We start from the raw sequence: 23,496 nt of genomic DNA, 5'->3' as shown, positions 1-23,496 counted from the left end.
CCCAAACAGATTACATAGCTTACAACCATATACAGCACTGTGCAAAAATCTTGAGCAGCCAGACTTCATTGTCATTTTTAAAGTGGTTGTGAGCACTAGTTCTCTGGGCTCTCTGAAGGCCTTTCAAACTAAATGCATAATTTCCTGTGCTCAGAAGGACTAAAACCACACTTGTTCATGGAGTAGATGTGGTGGTTTGTAAAACACACATTAAAAAAAAATATATGAATGAAGGAGCGCCGCCTCCAAATTCTTCAACTATTGCCTAGACTTAAAAATCTGATAAAACTGGGTGTTTCAGCAGGAGAATGATCTCAAAACATGCATTAAAACCAACTTTAGAAAAGAAAAGCATACTAACAATAAACTCTGGATTCTCAAGCTACAACCTCAACCCCTGCTAAGGGTTTTGAGCCTGTGTGGAATAAAGATATTGAAATTAAACTTGTAAAACAAATCATTAAAAGCCCAGAATTATCATATCCATGTGATAGGTGAACAAACCTGTCAGGCATAACATCTCAAACATATTCAGTATTACACCTTCCTGCTTCCTGTTTTGTGTTATTTATTTTAATTAAGTATCCATGAATGCGTCAAGGCATTAAGATCTTATTGAATCATTTTTGTACTTGTACTGTTGCTGGTAGCAGGAAGAAGACCCAAACACAGGACTCACAGATACAAGAATAAACTAAAAACCAGTTTTGTATTTGGTGAAATGGCAAAATCCAAAACAGAAGCACAACACAATGGCAGAAAAGCAGGAGCGTAGGTTAACAGACACCCAGAAAAGGAAGAAAAGGAAACCAGAGTTTGCATATAGAGGGCTAATCAGTTTCTTTGTATTCAGACACCTGAATATGGTTTTCTGTTCTCTTGTTTTGGAGCCTTTAAGTTACTGCACTGTGTTTTGGATTTTGACAAGTACACATGATGAGCGTACATGATCTTATACATACACACATAAGATCTTGCATAAGATTACAAACGATGACAGGTGAAGTAAACAGCACTAATTATCTCATCATCGTCTGTTAGTGGGTGGAATATATGTTAGGAAGCAGGTGAACATTTTGTCCTCAAAGTTGACGTGTTAGAAGGAGGGAAAAGGGGCATTCGTAAGGACTGATCAGTTTGAGGAGCGCCAAATTGCGATGGCTAGCTGACTGGGTCAGAGCATCTCCAAAACTGCAGCTCTTGTGGGATCTTCCTGGTCGGCAGTAGCCAGTACCTCTTAAAAGTGGTCCACGGAAGAAACGGTGGTGAACCAGTGACAGGGTCATAGGCTGCAAAGGCCCACCGATGGATGTGGGAAGCAAAGGCAGGCCTGTTTGGTCCAATCCAATAGACAAACTGCTGTAGCTCAGGTTACTGAAACGGTTAATACTGCTTCTAATTAAAAAGTCAGAATACACAATGCATCACAGTTTGTTGCGTATGAGGCTGCACAGCCACAGAACAGCCAGGTGGTCCATGCTGACCCCTGATCACCACTGAAAGCAACAACAATGAGCATGTGAGCATCAGAACTGGACCACGGACCAGGTTTTCTTTATGTGCGTCGCTTACCTGGGGAACACCTGGCACCAAGATGCATTATGGGAAGAAGGCAAGCTGGTGGAGGCAGTGTGATGCTTTGGGCAATGTACGACTTGGAAACCAAGGATCCTGTCATCCATGTGGATGTTACTTTGACAAATACCACCTACCTAACCATTGTTGCAGAAAATGTACACCCTTTCATCGAAACTGTATTCCCTGATGGCTGTGGCCTCTTTCAGCAGGATAATGTACCCTGCCAGAGAGCAAATACTGTTCAGGAACGGTTTGAGGTGTTGACTTGACATTCAAAGTTTGCCAGATCTCAACCCAATCAAACATCTGCGGGAAGGAAATGTGCTGTACAAACATGTCTGATCCGTGGAAGCCCCACCTCACAACTTAGAAGACTTAAAGGATTTGTTGTTAACTTCCTGGTGCAAGATGCCACAGCAAACCTTCCGGTGGTGTCTAACTGAATACATATCTTAAAGGTTTAGGGCTGTAGTAGCAAAAGCAAACACAATATTAGGCAGATGTTCATGTTATGTGTGTATGTGTGTCTAATGTTTCCTAAGTAAATATATTTCCAAAGATCCTATTTGAAATTCTCAACAGATGTCCATTAATTGTTATGTGTAATAATGAGAATATAGTCTCTGGTCAGGTGAGACCAAAATTGAACTCTTTAGATGCCAGAATACACACACCATGTTTGGAGGTCAAAAGGCGCTGCATATCACCCCTAAAACACCATTCCAACAGTGAGTTTGGAGGTGGGAACATAATGGTGTGGGGGTTTATTTCAGCATATGGCACTGGCACGCTTCATATAACCGAAGGAAGGATGAATGCGAAAATGTGGCGAGGAACTCCTAATAAAAAACTGCTGCCACCTACCAGGATGATGAAGATGAAACGAGGGTGCACGTTTCAGCAAGCCAATGACCCCAATTGTCATTTCTCATTATTACACATAACTTAATTTCAAATCTAAATCTACGGTTTGATTTCTTTGCATGTGTGGACTGGGTTGGTTGTTTACCAACATCTGGTGAGCACAGAAACACATTTACTTAGAAAATTGATGATGTGTTCAACAATTATTTGAACCGCTCTATACATTAAAATAATGCACATGAACAAAACTTTGGTAATACCAAAAGATGAGAAGTAACAATCATTGTGCCAAAGTCTTTGGAAATCAGAGTAAAACATGTTTTGTAGGAATTAAAAAAAAAATAGCAGGAAAGTAAATCTTCAGTATTTGAAGAGTTTGCAGTTTTAGAAAAATATATGAGTTCTTAAGAAGCCAAACAAAAATGTGTTTGAAACTGACGGATGGATTCACACATCACATTTAACAATATATCCGCTATCATCACTGCGCTTCTATTTCTGGCTTTTTTTCCTCTCGGGGCAAATATAAGATAAAAGCATGTCTATCATTTGCTTGACGATAGGTGGAGGAGGATGGAGGGCATGAGGTAAATGGTGAGCTAAAGTCATTTGCCAGGCATCCACCACCAGAACGTTCAGCCCCTTGAACATGGTCCTGAGCACCTGATCGAGCTGCTGGGAGTACCAGTCGCTGTTGTAAAGGCTCACCTCTTGATCCAGGGCTTGAAGATTGGCTGAGCGGATCACTATGAGCGTCCCTGGCGCTCGGTCTATAAGTCTCACCAGCGCCTGTCGAATGTGCCGAAGACGGCGTATGTATATGTCCACAGGAAAGGTGCTGAAGTGGGACCAGATGCTGAGGACCACAACCACGTTGGGGCCCCCAGAGAGGCCGTCAAGCTCATTCGAAACGTACCGCAACTCGCTGGACATGACGGTAGAGAAGCGGATTGGAGGGCCGTGGCAGCGGTACTTCAAGAGAATATTATGTGTGCTGTCCACCGCCATGAGCGGCCCAACCTTTTTGGGATTGTATAGGTTGAACTCCTTTAATTCTGGATGAGATGGAATAAATGAAAGTTACAGTAGGTAGTTTAAGTGTCTATAAAAATGAAATAAAAGGACAAAACCGCTCACCTGGTACAAAACCAATGAGATACTCGAACCACTGTCTCACAGTAGAGTCTCCGTACATGTTGATCACCTTGTTCTTCAAACACTGTACAGCTGCTGATGATTCGTTGAACTGACGCATTGTAAATCCATCTAATGGCCTCCAGGAGTCCATGTAGTAATATCCAGATGTTTCTAGCTGAATATGTTCTGGTTTAGTTGTGCTGTTTTCTTCCTCCCCTTTATCTGAGAGAAAGTAAAGAATGCTGAAGACAAAATTCATTTTTAGATCACAGCAGGAGCTACAAATGTTCCTCTCCCACCGTACCGTACCTTTCTGTGGCAGCACATTGATTTTATCAGGTCCTGAAGCGTGTATGTAAACTTTGAGATTTACGCCACTAGGACAGAAAAAGATGGGAAAAAATGAATGTTACAAAATAATGTTACATTTCCTACTATTATCTTGGTCGAGTCGCTAAGGCATAAACTCAGTTTTAAAAGTCAGATAACAAATGAGTGCTGTTTTAGCTATTTTCGCATGAATTTCGCATTATCTGAGATATACCAGAGAACTATTATCGGATCACCAGTGACAAATCTGCTGCACGATTTTAGCTGCTAATGATGTCACCAGGGGGGAGGTAATGGTGCGCATTTCCACAATATTAAGGCCTTATTTTTAAACAGCTGGCACTAATGTGTTGCCCATCTTTACACACAATGTGTGCAGGATGGGAAGAAAATAATCTATACTGCAGATGGTTTTATTTTAATGGTTTCTGACTGCAGACACTCATTGTTAGTGGGTTTTTTATGAATTAAGAAAAATAGAAAATCTCACCACACTTATCCTTTAACAGTAGATACAGTAAATAAGCATCCAAATCCTACAAAGCATACAAACCTTTTGAATAGCAGCGCTTCCTTGTTGGTGATGAGGTTTTTCAAGTAGCCTCCCTTGGCATGGTTGATTCTGGTGTCACAGCTGAGCATCTTGGGCTTGTAGCAGTACCAGGGCTCGCCTGTGTGAAGGTCTGTGTAGTTGCAAAGAGGCTGATGGTTGGTAGGCAAGCACAGGTTGCACACAGTAGTTTCTGACAAAAGGCCTAAACGGAACATGCTCTTAAAAAACACCCGATCGGGCCGTTCCTCCCTGAGTCGTCGCAGCACAGCGACGGCCTCGCTGGAGTGCACCAACATGACTTCAACCTGTGCAGAGCCCACCCAGAGGAGTGGGAACAGAGCAGAATAAAATCCATTCTTGTGGTCAACCACCTGTCCAACCACGGCCGCTCCAAGCTCCGGAGAGTGCAGCCTGGCCAGAAGGAAATCCCCGCCGTAGCGTTTAGGACGACCCTGGAAATCGTGCATCTGGACGAGGGCCTCTAGCTGATCACCCACGTGCCACTCCCTTCCTTCTTTAGTGGGAAGTATTGCGAACAGGCTGTGGACAGGGTCACTTGTCTGCCTCAGGGTGGTTGGTCCAGAGTGAGGCGGAGGGCTGGGCCAGCTGATGAGTTCCAACAGGTACCGCTCCTCAAGTTCATCCTCGGGAGAGGGTTTCTGGCCCACATGGGTACAGTAGGTACGGTTGTGATAGAAATTAGACACACTGAGGGATGAATGGATCCTGCTCTGCAGTTGGTAGAAAGATGAAATCGCTTGGCAGTTCCAGTTCTGAAAAGAAGAAGGGTAACTGAATGAATTTTAGAGGATACTAACTACACTATGGGTTGTAGAATATTGCAGGAATAATTCAAGAGGAACTGCACAGATGCAAAGATAAAGATCACTAGTTAGAAGAAGTCCTACTCAGCTTGTGAAAACAGTTTGATGCGGACAGGACTGAGAATAACAGAGCTGAAGGTTGCTCATAGGCAAATAATTTCCACATACTCAATATTACATTTTAGGAAAGGTAAGATCGGGTATGATTGGAGCGCTTTACAACCCTTACAAAGGACTAAAATACAAAATATCTTAACTTCTGCTGCCATTAAATTGACTTGCCACCTTCTAATAACCATGCTTCAATCCTCTTAATCCATGAGCCAAGCAGCAACATGAAAAATTAAGCCATTAGTGCCAAAAACCTAAGTTTCTCCATCCCCACAGACTCCCAGAGCAAAATGACCAACAAATGAAAGTTGCAATTGCATTCATGTGTTTTGGGGTTTTTTTGTTTTGTTTTCATGTTCACACATATGGATTTTGTTAAAGCTTAAAGATTTGACCCCTACTAATTAAAGTCCACACATTTGACTGCTCAGCTCTGTTTTTACTACTGGTTCCGCCTTCTGGCAAAAAACAAGGCCTACTGTATGTTGCAGCTTGTCCACGAATTCCAATGAGAAGTGTGTGAAATTCCGGTATTTTATTACTCTTGGCACAAATAAGCAGGAATGTGTGTCTGTGCAATCCAGCTGTGGTTTATGTATGCAGCTTGCTAGACTTAGCTGGTAACAGATCATCCCACCCTGGGGCGGGAGTCCCATTCAGGGTGACCTGAATGCTTCTTATAAGGGATTATATGCAAACTTTTAAGAGTGCAGCTCTGTTTGCTTCAGTAACTCAGGAAGGTCCCTTGTGCTTCGAAAAAGATCACAGAAACAAAAAGTGACAGGCCACAGAGTAGCAAAGCAGGGTCAAAGCGTGCTGACCCGTATAGAAGTCACCAGAGCTCTGCAGACTCAAGCACAAAACTTGTGCCCCACAACCATTATGGTATGTCTTAGCAGCTCCTCAATGCATACCCAGTCCACTATTTTTGTCCATATACTCCGTTTTAGGAGTTCCCAACTGATTTCTGCAATAATATAAAAACAATGAAAGATTTGCCTGCTATGTGAATAAATCAAAAATCTTTTGAGACTCTTCATAACTGTCAAAAATGAAAAGAAAAAGCATCAGTTAAAGCCCACGGGAAGTTTCACTTCTCTCCTCACCTCTACTGTGTGGATGTTCCGCAGCAGGAAGATGATGCCAGACAGTGTGAGGAAGAGGAAAATCGGGGTATATTTGGACAGATTATGGCACATGGTGACCCTCTTCTAAATCCCATGATCACACTCTGCTGTCACCAGGACGACATAATGTCATTCCAACCTGCTGTCAACGAGAAGGACATTTTAAATATAAATGTGTGTGACAGATGTTCTGTTCTTCATTATGCAGTTAACCGTCTTGTCTGTGTGTCATACAGAAGTAAATAAAAATATAAGAATTCCTTTTTCAAAACAGCATGAAAAAGCATTTGTCCCCTTCCTGATTTCTTTTTTTTTGTGGCATATTTGCCACACTTACATGTTTCAGATCAGAAAAAAATGTAATATTAGACAAAGATATCAGTCCTGACTGCTGACCTGTACAGGATGTGTCCTGCCTCTCACCCTATGACAGCTGGGATATCCTCCAGTCCTCCTTGACCCCGATAAGGATAAGTTGAAGAGAAAGGATGCATGGATGGACAAAGATACCTCGAATAAATGCAAAATGCACAAAAGTATTAAGGGACAAAAGCTATTCAAACCTATCTGGCCCTATGTAATGTATTGTAATAACTGGCAGTGAGTCTTTCACTGTGGAGGAATTTTGGTCCACTCTTGTTAAACTTTAGTTTCAGGGTTGAACTGAAGGCTCGACATTCACTTTCAGGATGTTCTGGTAGAGAGCAAAATCCATGGTTCCATCTGTGAAGGCATGTCATCCAGATCCAGAAGAAACAAAGAAACCCCAGACCATCACACAACTAGCATTACCATGTTTGACTGCTGGCAGTGTTGGGGAGTAACGGAATACATGTTATGTATTTAAAATACAAAATATGAGTAACTGTATTCCGTTACAGTTACCGTTTAAAAAAGTGGTATTCAGAATACGGTTACTTTGTTGAAATAAAGGGATTACACGGCGGTCTTTTCCTGTTTCATATGTTAGGCTATGCCCTCTCTATTTTTGGCAACTCCACGCCGATGGAAACCCAAACAAAACACGCATTACGAGGCTCTTTGTCTCAATCTCGCGGCCCATGTCACCTCTGCTTGCGGCCCACATGATGACGTGAAGAAATATTTTTAAAAAATATATTGTTCAAAAGATTATTTAATATATAGGCAGAGCGTTACGGGCATAGCCCTAAAGAATGTAGCCTTTTGTAGCCCAGTTGTAAGTAAGCTATTAAGACTCGACTGTACACTGTGTTCCTGTTTTACTCTGAAACAATAAGTTCTGTTGAAGCAGCCTTTCAACGCCCCTCTCTGTCTCTCGCTAGCAACGTTGATCCAGACAACAAAGTAAAGCTATTTTACGAGTCCGACACGAATCCGACGTATTACCCAGAGTTCCCTTTACTACGGTTCGGAGCCGCGGACCTGTTTTATATACGCGCGGAATAGTTTTCGAGATCGCTGCAAAAAGTGCAGCCTTACCTAATGTCCACCCTACTGTTACTCATCTAGTTGGTATTCGTATGGCGAGTAACCTTCAGTAATAGCAATAAATCACAGACAATAGCACATTCATGTAGTTGCAAAAAGCTTGATAATATGTTAAGTAATCCAAAATATTCAGAACACGTTACTCAATGAGAGTACATTACAAAATACATTTTGGGGCATGTATTCTGTAATCTGTAGTGGAATACATTTTAAAAGTAACCTTCCTAACACTAACTGCTGGTATGATGTTCTTTTTATGAAATGCTGTAGTTTTTCACTGTGGTTTCCCCGAGTCCCAAAGCCTTAGAAGTGGTTTTGTAACCCTTTTCATACTGACAGGTGGCAGTGAATTTGTTTCTCTCCTGTATTGCAGTATCGTTAATTCATGGCACGATCTCCTGCTTTTTGAGATATTTTAGGCTACCTATCTTTATCAGACACCTTCTACTTTCGTGACTTCTGGTTTCAACAGTTCTTGCAGTGTTCCCTGTACAGTACTGTAACAAAATCAAACCAGGATGCATGCTTGATGCATGCTCAATCTTCCAGGTAAGTAAATCCCTCAAAGCTGATTCTGTTCATCTGGACGTAGAGTTTTCAGTGGGATAAACGTTTCGTCACTCATCCAAGTGACTTCTTCAGTCTCAGCTGACTGGAGGTTTCCCCAATCTTATAAACAGTACATTTGCATAATGATTGAAACTAGCACCACTGAAGGAACAGTGGGCTGGGAGATCAGTTCCTTGATCATTAATATGCAAATTCCCATGACCATTGATCAACAACCACTGATCAATGGTCATGAGTACCATTCACAGGGGGTTCGGGAATGGCTGCAATCACAGCATTGTAAGATGATGAAATAAACCAGGAAATGAAACCGACAAAGTGTATCAAGAAACCAGCAACTCTAGAAAGGAAGCCCTTCAAAAAGAGACCTTTAGAGTCCATCGAAACTAGAAACACAACCAAAATACTACAGTAAAACTAAAGCTCATTATATTATAGTAACATAAATACCACCAACATGAAAAAAATACAAGACCACAAAAATAACAACTTACAACAAAGAAACCCACGAAGTAGAAACAGGAATCAACGATGCAACATGAAGTTCAAATTGAGCATCAAAACGGGAAGGAACGTATATGTGACTGCAGTGTTGGGGAGTAACGGAATACATGTACCGCCGTTACGTATTTAAAATACAAAATATGAGTAACTGTATTCCGTTACAGTTACCGTTTAAAAAGGTGGTATTTAGAGTACAGTTACTTTGTTGAAATAAATGGATTACACGGCGGTACTTTCCTGTTTCATATTCATAGTGTTTGGGTTTTGTTTGACAGCTACGTTCTGTTGTTCCAGGCGGCAGCGTTACGGTTGCCATGGTTACAGGGTGACGCTCTCTCTCTCTGCCTGTTTCCTGGGTGAGAGAACGCCTTTTTGTTGTTGTTGTTGTGCTAAGCTAATAGACAGAATGCTACTGCTCTAAAGCATGTAGCCTCATGGGCAGTGTAGTCCGTGCTGCAGGGAGAATGGACTGCCATACCCGTTATGTGTCTGTGAGCGCGAGGAGAGAGAAAAAGGAGAGTGGAAAAGTACGAGCTGTCATCCAGCAAAAACGGGAGCTGGAAGCATGTAAATATAATAATAACTAGAGCAGGGCGATATGACCAAAAATATTTATCACGATATACATTTGAAAATTTGCGATAACGATATAACTGACGATATAACTGACACTAGACAAAATACTTTACAACTCCACAACTTTATTAGTGCAAAAAAACCCCATCAATGTATTTTCACTTAAACAAGCAGCTGTTTTTTATGTGCATTAAAGTTATATAAAAATTTAACAGTGCAAATGCAAATTCCTTGCTGACAGTGGAAATTGGCCGACATATCCTCAGCATAACCATGTATAATATCCACAAAACTTAAAAAGAGGTTATACACACACAATACGATAATATTATGTTGAAGCACAGTAGTATCACTCCGCGAGGCTCCTGCCTACGATAGCCGTAATGCTCCGACAATCCATCAAGCCGTGCGGCTTCGTAGCTTAGCAAAGTCGTACTAAAACATTTGACAGATTTTCGAGCGCCGTGTACCACATAAAATCGTCGATTTTTAGAAAAATCAAAGGATTGATTTTAAGTGTGCCGTATTTTCCAAAAAAAAACATGGTAATAACAACGGCCCGCTAGCATGCTCTACCAAAAATAGTGCTTTGTTGTGTATCTGACAGACGAATGCTAAACCAGTTCCACACCACTGAAGTTGCAGCATTTTTACAAACCAATTCTGGTTCATCCGTTTCATTCAACGATCCGCTTTTGCCCTTCTGATTCTCCGTTGCCGCCATGCTTTTTCCACCATGTGCGTATGAAAACAAAGGCACTGCGCATGCGCGTTTTACCCATATTCTATCGCGATATTTCATTTTCTTATCGTTGCCCAACATTGTACCGGTATTACCGTGAACGGTATGATATGGCCCAGCCCTAATAATAACCACTGCAGCCAAGAAGAGTGCCTGACAAGCCCAGTTGTAAGTACGCTATTAATACTCGACTGTACGCTGTGTTCGTGTTTTCCTCCGAAACAATAAGTTGCGTTGGAGCAGCCTTTCAACGCCTCTCTCTGTCTCTCGCAAGCAAAGTTGACCCAGACAACAAAGTAAAGCTATTTTTCGGCTACGAGCCCGACACGGAACTCATATTAGTCAGAGGTCCCTTTACTACGGTTCGGAGCCGCGGACCTTCAGTAACAGTAATAAATCACAGCAATAGTACATTCACGTAGTTGTAAAAAGCATGATAATATATTAAGTAATCCAAAGTATTCAGAATACGTTACTGTCATTGAGTAACGTAACGGAATACGTTACAGAATACATTTTGGGGCATGTATTCTGTAATCTGTAATGGAATACATTTTAAAAGTAACCTTTTCCAACACTGTGTGACTGTGAATGTAACATGGTAGAAACTTCAACATCCAGTTAGCTGCAGTCAGAATTTGGCGTAATAATATGGCTGCCATGGCAGAAGTGAGGCCAACTGACAGCCAATTGAAAAGCTTCACGCAAAACTTTAAGGCTTTTCATCCAATAATATACATACACATGTTTTCAACATGGCCTGCTTTTGTTATTCTTTAACATAAACATAGATTTTAAAAAAATGGATGCTAATCTGTTCACAGAACAATAGCTGTGAATTAGTCCACATCAAGGTTATTGCTCTTTTTAACCTTAAAAAAAAACACAACCCACATTTCTGCGCTGACATGAGCACTTCTAGCAGATAAGGCGTCCTGTCTCTCTGCAGTAATAGTCTGTGATAATGATTAGCGGCTCTTATTCTGGGTTAGGATGAAGCTCATCTCCATCTTGTAAGAGATGGAAATTTCTGTTTATTATTCCTATTATTCAGCAGCTTTTGTCACAGGAAGCGCTGCCATGACGCCAACAAAGACACGCCGCAGATTTCTGCATATTCAGAACATCATCTTTTGTTTGCTCGTTTGTGCGCGCCGTACTTACACGTTACAGAGCCACATCATGTCCGATCCCAGAAGCAGGATGAGGAGGATGGTAGCAGAAGACCAATGTGGGCTTTAAGATCAGGCGATTTCCACTGGTCATCGCTCACGAGAGGGGAGGAGGATAGTATGTCCACGGTGGGTTGAGCTGTTACAGCGGATGCGCTTTCTGGCGTAACCCCACAGAGAACCAGGCTGGAATCGAACCGGTCACCTTACGCTTGGCCAAAAAAAATAAAAAATCAATTAACCAGCACACCATCATGATGAGGGTGGGAAAAAATTGCAGCGGATTGGGTGGCTGAGTGGGTGCTACTGCGTCCCCAGGTGGTCACTCGGTATACTTCAGCTGTTCCTTTGTAACAGCAACAATAACAGCGATAAAAAGAGAAGAAGAAGAGTAAGAAAAGTCGTTTTTGTGACGCAGAAAAAAAAATCAGCACTTCCTGTGTGTCATGGTTCTGGTTCTTTGACTCAGTGTTTTGTGTTTTTTGGACTTTTGAATCGTAATTCATTGTTGTTTTGATTTTGAGAAGTGGGCTTGGTTTCTAGATTCTGTTTATTATGTTTCATTGTCCCTGTTGTATCATTTGAGGCCACAAGTTCAGCCCTCCTTGGGGTTATTTACTTCGTGTTCCTTCGATGTTGTCTCTGTGTTTCATGTTTTATTTATTTTCATTCACTCTCTCACTGTGCTACACACAATGTGTCCTGAAATCCTGCCCAGTCACCCAGCTTTCAAAGTAATTAGCAGTCAGTCCACGGATTTCAAAGGATGTGAGTGTGAAAACTGGACCACGGAGCAATAGAAGAAGGTGGCCTGGTCTGATGAATCGTGGATGGCTGGGTGTCACTTAGCGGGGAACACGTCAAGCTTGCAGAGGCAGTGTGATGCTTTGGGCCGTGTCCTGCTGGGAAACCTTGGGTCCTGACATCCATGTGCATGTTACTTTGACATCACCTACCTAAGTGTGGTAACAGACAATGCACATCCTTTTATGGAAACTATATACCTTGTTTGCTGTGGCCTCTTTCATCAGGGTACTCTACCCTGCTACAAAGCAATAATGGTTCAGGAGTGGTTTGATGAGCACAACAATGAGTTTAAGGCGCTGACTTGGCCTACATATTTCCCAAACCTCAATCCAATCAAACATCTGTGGGATTTGCTGGGCAAACAAGTCAGATCCACAGAGGACACACCTTGCATCTTACAAGACTCAAAGGATCTGTTGCTAACATTTCAGTGCCGGATACTTGAGCATACCGGCCAGGGTCTGGTGGATAGACCCAGGGTCAGGGCTATTTTGGCAACAAAAGGGGGACCAACACAATATTAGGCAGTTGGTTGTAATATTATGTTTGATCAGTGTACAAAACTAGAGGTTAAATTACAGAGGCAAGGAAGAGAGCATTTGGACATGTGCAGAGGAGAGAGAGTGGAAATATTTGGACAAAGGGTGCTGAATGCAGAGCTGCCAGGGAGGAAGATAAGACAAGGATCACAGAGAATGTTCATGGATGTAGTGAAGGAGGACATGCACAGGATTGGTGTGACAGAGGAAGATACTGGGGATATAGCACATTTGAGTAAATTGATCAAAAAGGTAGCACTTTTCAAATAATGGAAAACTGACTTTATGCTCAAAAATATTTTCAATCTTATTTTCCATGTAAAATCTGTTATGAGTTCATTACTTTTAAAGGCCACAGACATTCAGAAATTTATAGGTTGCTGTGTTCTACTAATTCTGATTTATAAGCCAAAGTAAGATGGATCGTGCCCTGGCATAATGATGGCTGCAGTGTGGTGGAGCTATGTGGGATAATGAAACTGAAAGTAACACACAGCGTGCTATTTGCCAGGGGGATAGAGGAGCTTTTCAAGGCAACACTCGATCACCATGGTCTAAACTGAAGTTTGTTAAATTTCAGAGATATCGATCCATTCATCTCAGAAGCATAAAGCATTTTCAATCCATTCTTCTTCTTTTTTTAGCAAACTTTATTTTTACTTTGGTTAGTTTTTTGTCAATGTGGCATGTATGAAATTTTCATTGTATAACTTTGTTTATTGTACACTATACTGTTTTTATTCTTTATCCTGTAGCACAAAAATTCCCTTGAGACCAATAAAGTATCTATTTATCTGTACTTGCATTATAGCTATGAGGTATAACAGATTATTTTAATGAAATGGAATTAGTGTAAATTAATTTACACTGATTTATTAAACATCTAAGAAATAATCACACAATAATGAGAATACCTTTAAATAAGACATTATAAAAATGAAAAGTAGATAGAAATTAGAAAATTATAACTACATATTTATTTACATTTTTCACAAGATAGGGATACATGACATTTTTCTGTTGATTATCAGTTAATGCTGACCTACAGTCAATACAAAGCAGGCCAGCCATCCACACTGGTTGGAACAACAGAGATATATAGTAAAGCATATGTGTCGTTACAAGTGCATTTCTTTAACACAGCAACTTCTACTTTTCCAAACAGTAGAAGTAACAGGTCACAACATGTCTGTCTTAGTAGGCAGAGTTAGTAACCTCTGCTTTCACTTTAACTGATACCTTCTTAAGTTACATCACATTCAGTGTCTTTACACAGACAGGAAAATGTTCATTAATAAAAGAACGGATCAAAGTGTTGGAGTATAAAAAAGCACTAGAGCTACATTCACAGTACTGTACTTGTTTCAATCTGGTTTTAGAGCTAAGACCACTGTTTTCTGGGTATTAATCAAGATGACTGCAGAGAAAGATCTGTCTTTAAGCTTATGCTCAGTGTTAATTTACACACGCTCAGTCAGTGGTTCTATACAGTTTTCTAACAGGTGAGGAATCTCAGGTAGAGCCAGGAGCTGATTCTGCTGCCTTCCCCATGGGGGAGCTAGTCTGTGCCGCCTTGCTGGGTGATGGCGGTGAGGACGGCTGGGGCGTTTCTGTTCTATCGCTAACTGCCTCTTCTGCCTCCTCCCTCTGCTGTACAGAGGACAGATATTGCTCCAGCAGGCTGCAGTCTGCACTGTCCGCTCCATCACTGCCATTAGCGAGGCCACTACGAACGGGGCTCAGTGCTCGCACTGTTTTCAGAGAGTCTGCTGTCCCACTGCTCAGGAAGCTGTCCTCTTGCGTCACCTGCTGGTCACAAGTCAACTGGAAGCCAGAGTCTGGGAAGGAGACATCTGTGCTGGGTGGGTTGGTGGTACTGGAAGCAACGGGTGGGGTGGCCTTGCAAAGTCCAGGAGATGAGATCTGAGCAGGGGTGGCGGCTTGCGTAACGGCTGCAAGCTGCTGCTCCACAGACTGCTTCCACTGCTGCATAGCCTGGAACTACACGCAAATCACACAAAACGTAAACTATGAATTTTTGGACAGATTTCTTGAAACAATATTATACATATCTTACAATGTTAAACAGAAACTACCTCTTTCCATAGAAACTTCAAGGCTTCCTCCTGAACGAGCCTTTGGAGCCTCTCCTCCTCATACTGCTTCTGCACACTGCAAACAAACCAGATTCACTGTCACTGGTTAACACCTATGCATTGCAGAAAGAGTATCACCAGTGCTGCTTGTTGGTCACTTACTGATCCAATTTCTCAGACAGGAAGAGGATGTGTTCCTGCATCCTGCGTAGACGGATTTCACTGCGCACCTCTCTGGCCATGGGGTGACAGCACCGCGTGTAATGCCCTCTCCACCAGGACTGTATTTTAATTGCAGCTCTGTCTGCTTCTGTCACACTTGATTTACTCCCAACTTCTTCCTGCTTCTGAGCTTCTTTCACCTCAGCTTTACCAAAATCACTATCCAGGTCATTCTGTAGAGTGGTAACTCTGACTCCTAGCAATCCACTAGATGTTGAAGCTGTAGCAGAAATAACTTCTTCTCCTTCAAGCGTCTTTCTCTCGTGCTGCTCTACTGTGGGTGGATGCTGTGGATTGTTGGCGTTTTGCTTTTTGGACTGCGCTGGGTGCTTTGGTGCCAGGGAATCTGGCTCGAATGTCTCTGTCTCGTCCTCGCTGTCAGAGTGGGTCGATCGTGGCTCCAGATCAGATGTGAAGGGGATGAAGGTGGACTCTGAGGAAAGCATGCTACTGTTGAGTTTGTCCTCACCTGTCTGCACATCCTCCAAATAAATTTGTTCCTCACTGAGCCTTGGGCGACATACTATGGGCAGCGACGGATTGGAAGAGTCAGAGCTCACCCAGGTGTTAAACCGAACAACTGGCTCTACAGGAGAGCAGACAAGTCAACGATTAGTACTACAACCTAATTCAAATACATGATTCTTACTGGTCTTGGACCAGGGTGCCAGGCAGGCAGCCCTCTTACCTGTCTGCGGGACTGATGGAACAGCTGGTCCAGGTACAGTGATCTTCAACTCTCTGGCTCCCCCTTGTGGAACTCTATGTGAAGGACTGTGACTCTCCACATCGAGCTGAGTTGGACGAGGAGGACTGCGACAGCCTCCCCGGGTCTCCTCCAGCAGTTGTCTCTGATGAAACCTGAGACAGTTATGAAGGATTAAGAATGATGTGTGCTACCATGACCAAGAAGTGGATACTGGGTAATGATTTTTTTCCCTTGCAGTTTATCTATATTAAGATTTCAACCTCTGTTTACTGAGAATCTTCTCCAATTTGGCATCCTCAGCTGTCTCCAGGGCAGGTGATGCCGTCACAGGGCAGACAGTGGCCAGGTACTGAACCAGTTGAATGTGCTGCCCTGGTCGATATGAGCGACCTTTGCCCTGACTGTAGAGCCACTCGGCTTTCAGACTGTAAATTTAGCAATATAACACACAGCAAAAAAGGAAGAAAAAAAAAGACACTCAGGCATTCTGATAATGCTTTTGTACTGACGACATTAAGCATGAGAATATACACACCCCTCTTTCTGTGTCACTACATAGCCATCCAGGACTTTCAGGCTCAGGCACCAACTCATGACATATGGCCGATAGTCGAAACCAGGCAGAGATGGAGTCGCCATAACACAAGGGTTGCTCATGATGGACAGCTGCTCCAGCTCATGAAGTGGCGCCAGGTATGACATCTGGAGTAATCAGTTTATAGTCAGTCATAGTAATATTAGGTAATTTTAATATAACCAGTGTGACTGTATTAAATAAGGGAGAACATAATTACTTCATTAAGATCCCTAATCTCATTTTCTGCCAGGGAGAGAATAGATAATTGGGCAGGAAGGTGAGCGGGGACAGTTCGAAGTGTTGTGATGCTGTTTCCGTGAAGTAACAGAGTCTGCAACATTGACAGAAAATGATGCCGTCAAGAAAATCACCAATACCATTAATATAGGGCTAGTGAGCATATATTCAGAGGGCTCAGCACACTGACCTTTAGTGCCACCAGTTTTGTCAGATCACCAATGGCAGATATGTTATTGTCAGACAGATCCAGGTGTTGAAGAGAGACACAGTTGTTAAGTTGCTCAATGACCTGTGTGAAAGATTGCACAGTGGATTAAATATTTGTCATTACACATGGACTGAATTTGCTGTCAGTAAATTACAGGATCTGTGTAAAGGATGTTAAAATATCTCATGTTCTCACCTTAATATTGTTGCCAGAGAGGTTGAGCCACTTTAGGTGAGGCAGATCTCTCAGCCCCTCAATGTAGCCTATACTGTTATTGGGAAGATTTAGGACTCTCAACTCTGTCAGCCGAGACACACCCATCATTCTCACCAGACGATTACTGGCTACAGACAGCTAAAGAAGGAAAAGAGAGAAAAGACATCAAATCATGAACTGGTGTGTGGTATCTGGACTCTAAAGGCTGGGGAGATTATGTAGATAAATTTAAACTAAAGGGTTTGTTACCTGCTGAAGGCCTGGATTCCTTTCTAGGTGGTCCAGCTTCATGATGTTGTTCCCGTCCAGGATGAGAGTGTGAGTGTCTTCTGAGCAGGTGAAACTGGGCTCCAACTTCTGCATACCTCGGGCCGAAAGATCCACCACAGGTCCTGGCAGGATAAAGAGATTCAGCAGACTTAAAAAGCACAACGTGGGTCTTGGTTTTCCATAAAGATATCTTGTGAAATCAGTCAAGTGCACATTAAGTATATCTTATAAGTCAACAGCATTAGGCTTATCTTGAACCTGAACCTGAACTTTTCTCCCAAATCACCCAACTTATGGTCAGTTTTAGTAGGCTACCCCTCTTGTACTCTACTAGAGAGTGGTGATGGGTTAATTATGGGTTACAAAGACTACTATAATAGCTTATGAATGGGTATAGAACTGTAATAATTAGCAATCTACCATGCAAAAAAAAAATCTTAGTTACAGTTTCTGGCAAGTCCCTTGAATTGGTTTACATAATCTTCTTTTGATCACTGTCATTTGAAGGCTAAGAAGGTCGAGAAACAATCAAGCCTCTGCCCAGTGCGCATTTCGTGCCTGTCTGTCAACACCTGCAAAACCTAAATTTGTCCCAGACAAACTGGTTTCATGTTTAAGGTTTCGGAAAACTTTGCTAAAACTTAATTTACAAACATGCCAGAAAAGGACTGACGAGTGATGTTTTAATGCTCGTGTAAGGTGAACTAGCTAACGACAGGACTCTGTAGTGCTCTCCCGTTAACCTCCGCCGGTGATAAACATCTTCCTATGGGCTACCTTTCAAAGGAATATTAATATGTTTGACTAAACTAGATGACCGACTACTTACCAGCATTTCTATCAAACTGCAAATCTGATACACCCATCCTATCGACCCAGACCACAGCTAGCGTTAGCTGCTGTATACTGTAGTAGGAAAGACAAGTAGCGTCTGTGTGTTGTCAAACTGCGTAATCGAGGGGCTCTGGGATTTGTAGTTCATAAAGGATGTCTCGCCCCTTGCAACGTTGCGTCTATGGAAGTCGAAAAGACTACAATTATCCTACAGCGCGCTAATGTTGCTGAAACGCGCCAGCCAGATTTAAGCAAAGAATAAAGAAGGGAAACATTAACGTTAATAGGAAGAATGCGTCTGAAGTGAGCATAGCTATCTCATATTTCATTTTAGAGTGTTTAATACACTGCTGTTCTGTATTATTAAGCCAAGAGCAGCTAGCCGATTGCTTGCTAGGCAACCGTCAAAATGTGACGTCACCATTGTGCTGCTGGTCAATGTATAAATTTGACTAATATATTTTTATAATAGAAAAAAATATATCGTATAGGTTCACTGATTTTAAAGCATTACTGAAACTTTAACGGTCAGAATTTTTAAATTTGTTCACAAATATCAATCTTGTAGTCAGTAAATTCCGTTTCCGCATCCGTCATCTTTCTTTCCGGTTTTGTGCCCTCTCGTAGCCATCATGAAGTGAGTGTATGCAATGCTATCAAATGCCATCTCAGTATTTAAATAAATACTTTAAGGATGATAAGTACATTAGAAGAAACTGTGTACGCTTCTCTTTCGCTGATGATCTGTATTTGTCGTTTTCAGGGTCGAGTTGTGCAGTTTCAGCGGGTATAAAATATACCCCGGCCATGGCCGCCGATACGCCAGGATAGACGGGAAGGTAACTAGCTGGCACCGACACCGGTTTCTTCTCGCTCTGTCCCATAATTATTTTATGAAGATCACTTTACCGGCTCAGCGTTAAATATCCCCTGTGAATGTGCTATAAAATTTGTCTGTTGTAAGACACATTCACAACGGGCCCAATTGAGGTCCTGTATAACCCGCTAATGTTAGCAGCTAAACGATAGCATTTTTAGGTTCAGCCACACGGGTGTATTTGACTGCGATAGCATTATGATAGATAACAGTCATAGACACCTATAGGCTCTGTTGACTGTCACTTCTTCTGAAAAGAGCCTACAGGGGTTTTAGATAAAGTGCCATTTATTTGTGTAAGTACATCCAGAAGAAAACAAGATGCATAAGTATGTAGCTTCACTCAGAATGTGGCTCTGTCCTGAGCTGTTGCCTACTACTTATAATTAATGCAGTTAAATTTCGTTATGTATCAAGTTTATGATACTTGTGAACAGTTCCACAATGCAACATGCTTTAGATTCAGTTTTTGTCGCATATGACAGACTGCTGTCAGCACCCAAAGTCAGTTTGTAGCTCAGGTGGATACGTACAGGGTGTAATTGTCGTAATTAAAGGCGGACATGAGTAACATTAGGTTATTATTATTTTTTTGTCTTTGTTAGGTGTTCCAGTTTTTGAATGCCAAGTGCGAGTCTGCCTTCCTGGCCAAGAGGAACCCCAGACAGATCAACTGGACTGTGCTGTACAGACGCAAGCACAAGAAGGGCCAGTCTGTAAGTACAATCCTGTATATATGAGTTCATCATTTATATTTGTTTACAAGGAGACTGAAGTGAAAATGTAGCTACTATTTTTCCATGGCAGACAGACTTTGTGGGTCCAGCAGTTAATTACTGTGTTGATATTGGTCATTTGTGAAACTGACAAACTAATCTTAGCTATTAGATATAAAAGTAGATCGTCACATTTACTCAAGCTCCAATTTATACATCAGACTGGCTGCGGGTGGATGGTGTGCACGGTGTTGGTCCGTGTTACGTGTTGTTGCTCGACTGTGTTTTGCAGACTGAGCAGCAGCGCTCACTCCTCACCTGCAGCCACAGAATATCTGGAGATCATAGTACTGGCCTTTGACGTCTTTGCAGACATATTATCATCGGTCAGCCTCCAAACTCTCCGACATGCTGACAGTTGCTACCTGTGGATGGATTGTGTGCAGTCCTGTTAAAGTAGTTCAAGGATTTGGTGTTAGCTTTGTGAAATTTAAAGGCAAACATAAGTAATCTGTTTCTGTTTACAATATCCTGAGTTATTAAAACTTCTGTTACTCACCATTGCTATAGCATGACAAAGTATTTTCCTCAATTTATCTCAGGTTTTTAGATTTTCATGGTTATAGCCGTTGACTGTTACGGTTCCTATGGATGGTGATGCATCAGAAAACACGCAAAACTGACTTGTTGGATGGCTGGACACATGCTTTAACACTGATTTGCCATGCCTTAGAGGGCAGTTTGAGAAAATTGGTTAATAACTGTTCATTTATGACTGCAACCACCCCTTTTGAGGTGTAGACTAGAGTAAATATGTAGACACATTTCCTTTCAGATAGATTAGCCACTCATTTCTTTGTGATTAACAGGTTTGTCTTCTATTCTTCATGTGAACATGAAAAACCATCATTATTTTTTAAGTAAACCAATGTATTGCATTTTTTTTAACAGGAAGAGGTGGCAAAGAAGCGTACCCGCCGTGCAGTGAAATTCACGAGGGCCATCACTGGCGCCTCCCTGGCTGAGATCATGGCCAAGAGGAACCAGAAGCCCGAGGTCCGCAAGGCCCAGAGGGAGCAGGCCATCAGGTAAGAGGACAAAGTACCCTGTGTACCTCTTTTTTTGTCTTTTTTTCTTTCTTTTTTTTAGTCTTGTGATCTTGAAGTTGATAAAATTGTGTCAGATTATTATTCGGAATAAAGAAGGGTTGGATTAGAATCCAGTGTAGACGATATTGGCCGACTGGCCCAGAGGTTGCATTGGGCATTTTATTGGTTTCATATTTTTAAGAATGAGATTTAATTGTGTTAATTTTCATTAAAAAAATGGAATTTAATAAAACAGGAGAGATTGCCTTTATGAGGGCATTGAGGGAGAAACGCTGACTGCAGGGACTTTTCATAGTAACACAGCAAGAAACAAATGATTTTCTTTGTTTCCCCCTGCAGACTTAGCTGATACACAAACGCAGCAGTCAAATATAATCTGAGTGAACATTAATCTGGGGCTTGCTTCAGCATAATTAAAATAAAGTGAATTACAGGATGTTGCAGCACTTCCTGATTTAATTTTATTCTGCAGACTGAGCCCTCTCTCTGCTGCTACACTAGACACTGAAATTCCTGAAATTCATTATTTCAGGATTAGTTTTATCGTCAAAGAACACATCTAACATTACTGAGCGATATTAGCAGAAGTCTCTGAATGCTTCTGGTTCTTTAAACACTCACCGAACAGTCAGAAAACCCCCAGTATGAACTCCTGCATGAGGGAACAGCTGCACTTATGACCCTGAACTGATCACAGACATGCTGTATTTAAGCTTAATGTTATTAAACACAAGAAAATACTGATGCTGCCACCATCTTTAGATTGTTCTTTTTTAATGTTGTTGGTATTCTAGTCCAAAAAAATGTGGAAGCCTTTAGAGTTGCAACATTTAATCATTGATTGGAAATATTCAGTAAAAACAGCTTCTGATCAGCCTGTCAGTGTAATCAGTCACTATTTAAAATGGGCTGTAAATAATTACTACAGTGAACACTTTCATAGCACTTCAAGTTCACTTTGTTATTCCAGTCATAATAAAATACAATTATAAAGCATGTTTCTCACAGTGAGTGGCGCAAAAAGGGCTGAGGTCATGAGGAGCAACCAATGCTCAAGTTAAAAATAAAGTATTCAAATACATACATTAAAAAATTATATAAAGAAATTTGTTATTTTATTTTTTGGGTCACTTTGATTGGTTTGGACTAAATTTGGTTCTCTTTGTTCTCTCAGAGCTGCCAAGGAGGCCAAGAAGGCAAAGCAGGCTGCCAAGAAGCCCACTGCACCACCTGCAAAGGTAAGAGCCGGTGCTCTCTGTTGAAGTTATTCAATAAGATGTCAAAACAAGTTTTTAGTTTCCCACTGCTTGCTCTTCCGGCTTCACTCGATTATTCAGCAACTTAATTCAAAGTTTTTCGTTGTACAAGAACTTACTTGATTTTCTTCTCCTGTAGGCCGCTGCTAAGGCTGCACAGAAACCCAAGATCGCCAAGCCCATGAAGGTCAGCGCACCTCGCGTCGGTGGAAAACGCTAAACCTGACTCGCTGTTTATGGTTGTGAATAAAAAATTTTGGTTGACCAACATTTATGCTCTGATTTGTGTATTTATTTGACAACTTTACTGAAGCCCAGTCAGCCCAATGTTTATGTATTTAAATGTATTTTTCCAAGTTCCATGAATTACAGTATTTGAATATTTTGTTTCAACATGACGGGACCATCATAGTGTCGTGGACAAATTGTTTTGGTGTTGTGGCAGGAAGGACATTCAGCATTAACTGGGTGACCCCTGGGAAATAACTGGACAGCTGAAAGTAGCTTGTGGTATCAGGATGGTGCTAAAGCTTTTACCCCAGCAGCCAGGTTAACCTGTAACAGGAAAGACATAGGTGTAAATACAAATAGCAGTAATGATCTCATTAGGTTTAGTGGTGCATAATTGGAACAGAGCTATTGTCAGTACTACCACTGTTCCTGCTTCATTTCAAACAATCTGTTCAGGTAGTCTCAGGAGCTTTGAAGGACAGGACTTTGTTTTGTGAAGAAATTTCACCTCCATCCATGAGGCTACTTCAATCCTAAAAACATCTTCACTAAACTTTAAAGTCCAGTTGCTTTTTTTCCAAGCTCCTGAGACTACTGTGATCTGGGTGACTGATAACCTACACAGACATAAGATTATGTTCAGATTATTTACCACAAATAACCTGCTATGAACTGAAAAATTAGCACTTGGCTTTCCTCGCTCATTAGATTTGTTGAGCCTGTTTTGAATGGCAAAAAGGTTAAATGACCTCATAGCCATCCTACTCTGACATTTGTAACAGCCTAATAACACCTGTGTGGGTGAGAGGGATCTAAAGTGGCTCAGGTGATGCAGGGTGTGTGATCTCTTTCAGATCACTGAATGCTGGCCACACAGAACTTTGCCTTTAAACGGAGCTAAACTTCTTTTCTTCTTCAATCTTTCATCACACGGCTCCGAAGCTGTTACAGAGTTGTAGCTCACAGTGTAAACAGAAGGGGGAGGTTTTGTTTCACCTTTATCACCTCTCAACCTGAGCTCATCTTATGCA

The 23,496-nt window shown here is 41.7% G+C and overlaps 3 protein-coding genes and 1 non-coding gene across 10 annotated transcripts; 2 read left to right on the top strand and 2 right to left on the bottom strand.

The window, feature by feature from the left end:
* Positions 1 to 3: 3 nt before the first annotated feature.
* Positions 4 to 11,902, bottom strand: nxpe3 (neurexophilin and PC-esterase domain family, member 3). 7 transcript variants are annotated; one of them, XM_063500239.1, is made up of 7 exons: positions 11,551 to 11,902; positions 6,921 to 7,034; positions 6,504 to 6,666; positions 4,463 to 5,235; positions 3,889 to 3,956; positions 3,580 to 3,801; positions 4 to 3,497 (listed from the first exon to the last, which is right to left on the bottom strand). In XM_063500239.1, the coding sequence occupies exons 3-7, from the start codon at positions 6,594 to 6,596 to the stop codon at positions 2,935 to 2,937; spliced, it is 1,719 nt and encodes a 572-aa protein (XP_063356309.1). In that variant the 5' UTR covers positions 6,597 to 6,666; positions 6,921 to 7,034; positions 11,551 to 11,902; the 3' UTR covers positions 4 to 2,934. The 7 variants fall into 7 exon arrangements, with proteins under 7 accessions (XP_063356309.1, XP_063356310.1, XP_063356314.1 ...); XM_063500240.1 differs by having other exon boundaries at positions 6,921 to 6,978; XM_063500244.1 differs by having other exon boundaries at positions 6,948 to 6,978.
* Positions 11,903 to 13,876: 1,974 nt separating this feature from the next.
* Positions 13,877 to 18,374, bottom strand: cep97 (centrosomal protein 97). The gene is made up of 11 exons (XM_063498008.1): positions 18,272 to 18,374; positions 17,422 to 17,564; positions 17,152 to 17,310; positions 16,936 to 17,037; positions 16,726 to 16,839; positions 16,467 to 16,633; positions 16,192 to 16,356; positions 15,911 to 16,083; positions 15,163 to 15,808; positions 15,001 to 15,076; positions 13,877 to 14,905 (listed from the first exon to the last, which is right to left on the bottom strand). Exons 1-11 carry the CDS (start codon positions 18,306 to 18,308, stop codon positions 14,417 to 14,419), a joined length of 2,271 nt encoding a protein of 756 aa, XP_063354078.1. The 5' UTR covers positions 18,309 to 18,374; the 3' UTR covers positions 13,877 to 14,416.
* Positions 18,375 to 18,856: 482 nt separating this feature from the next.
* rpl24 (ribosomal protein L24) lies at positions 18,857 to 22,504 on the top strand. Its single transcript, XM_063498442.1, has 6 exons — positions 18,857 to 18,913; positions 19,040 to 19,115; positions 19,759 to 19,869; positions 20,821 to 20,957; positions 22,153 to 22,216; positions 22,374 to 22,504. The coding sequence occupies exons 1-6, from the start codon at positions 18,909 to 18,911 to the stop codon at positions 22,452 to 22,454; spliced, it is 474 nt and encodes a 157-aa protein (XP_063354512.1). The 5' UTR covers positions 18,857 to 18,908; the 3' UTR covers positions 22,455 to 22,504.
* Positions 20,101 to 20,281, top strand: LOC134646460 (small nucleolar RNA SNORA23). Its single transcript, XR_010096702.1, has one exon. It is a non-coding gene; the product is annotated as a small nucleolar RNA SNORA23 (small nucleolar RNA).
* Positions 22,505 to 23,496: the final 992 nt, after the last annotated feature.

This window comes from Pelmatolapia mariae, linkage group LG16_19 (genome assembly GCF_036321145.2).
Source record: "Pelmatolapia mariae isolate MD_Pm_ZW linkage group LG16_19, Pm_UMD_F_2, whole genome shotgun sequence".
Lineage (NCBI taxonomy): Eukaryota > Metazoa > Chordata > Actinopteri > Cichliformes > Cichlidae > Pelmatolapia > Pelmatolapia mariae.
Note: the sequence above shows the minus strand (reverse complement) of the source record. Positions and strands in the feature narration are given on the sequence as shown.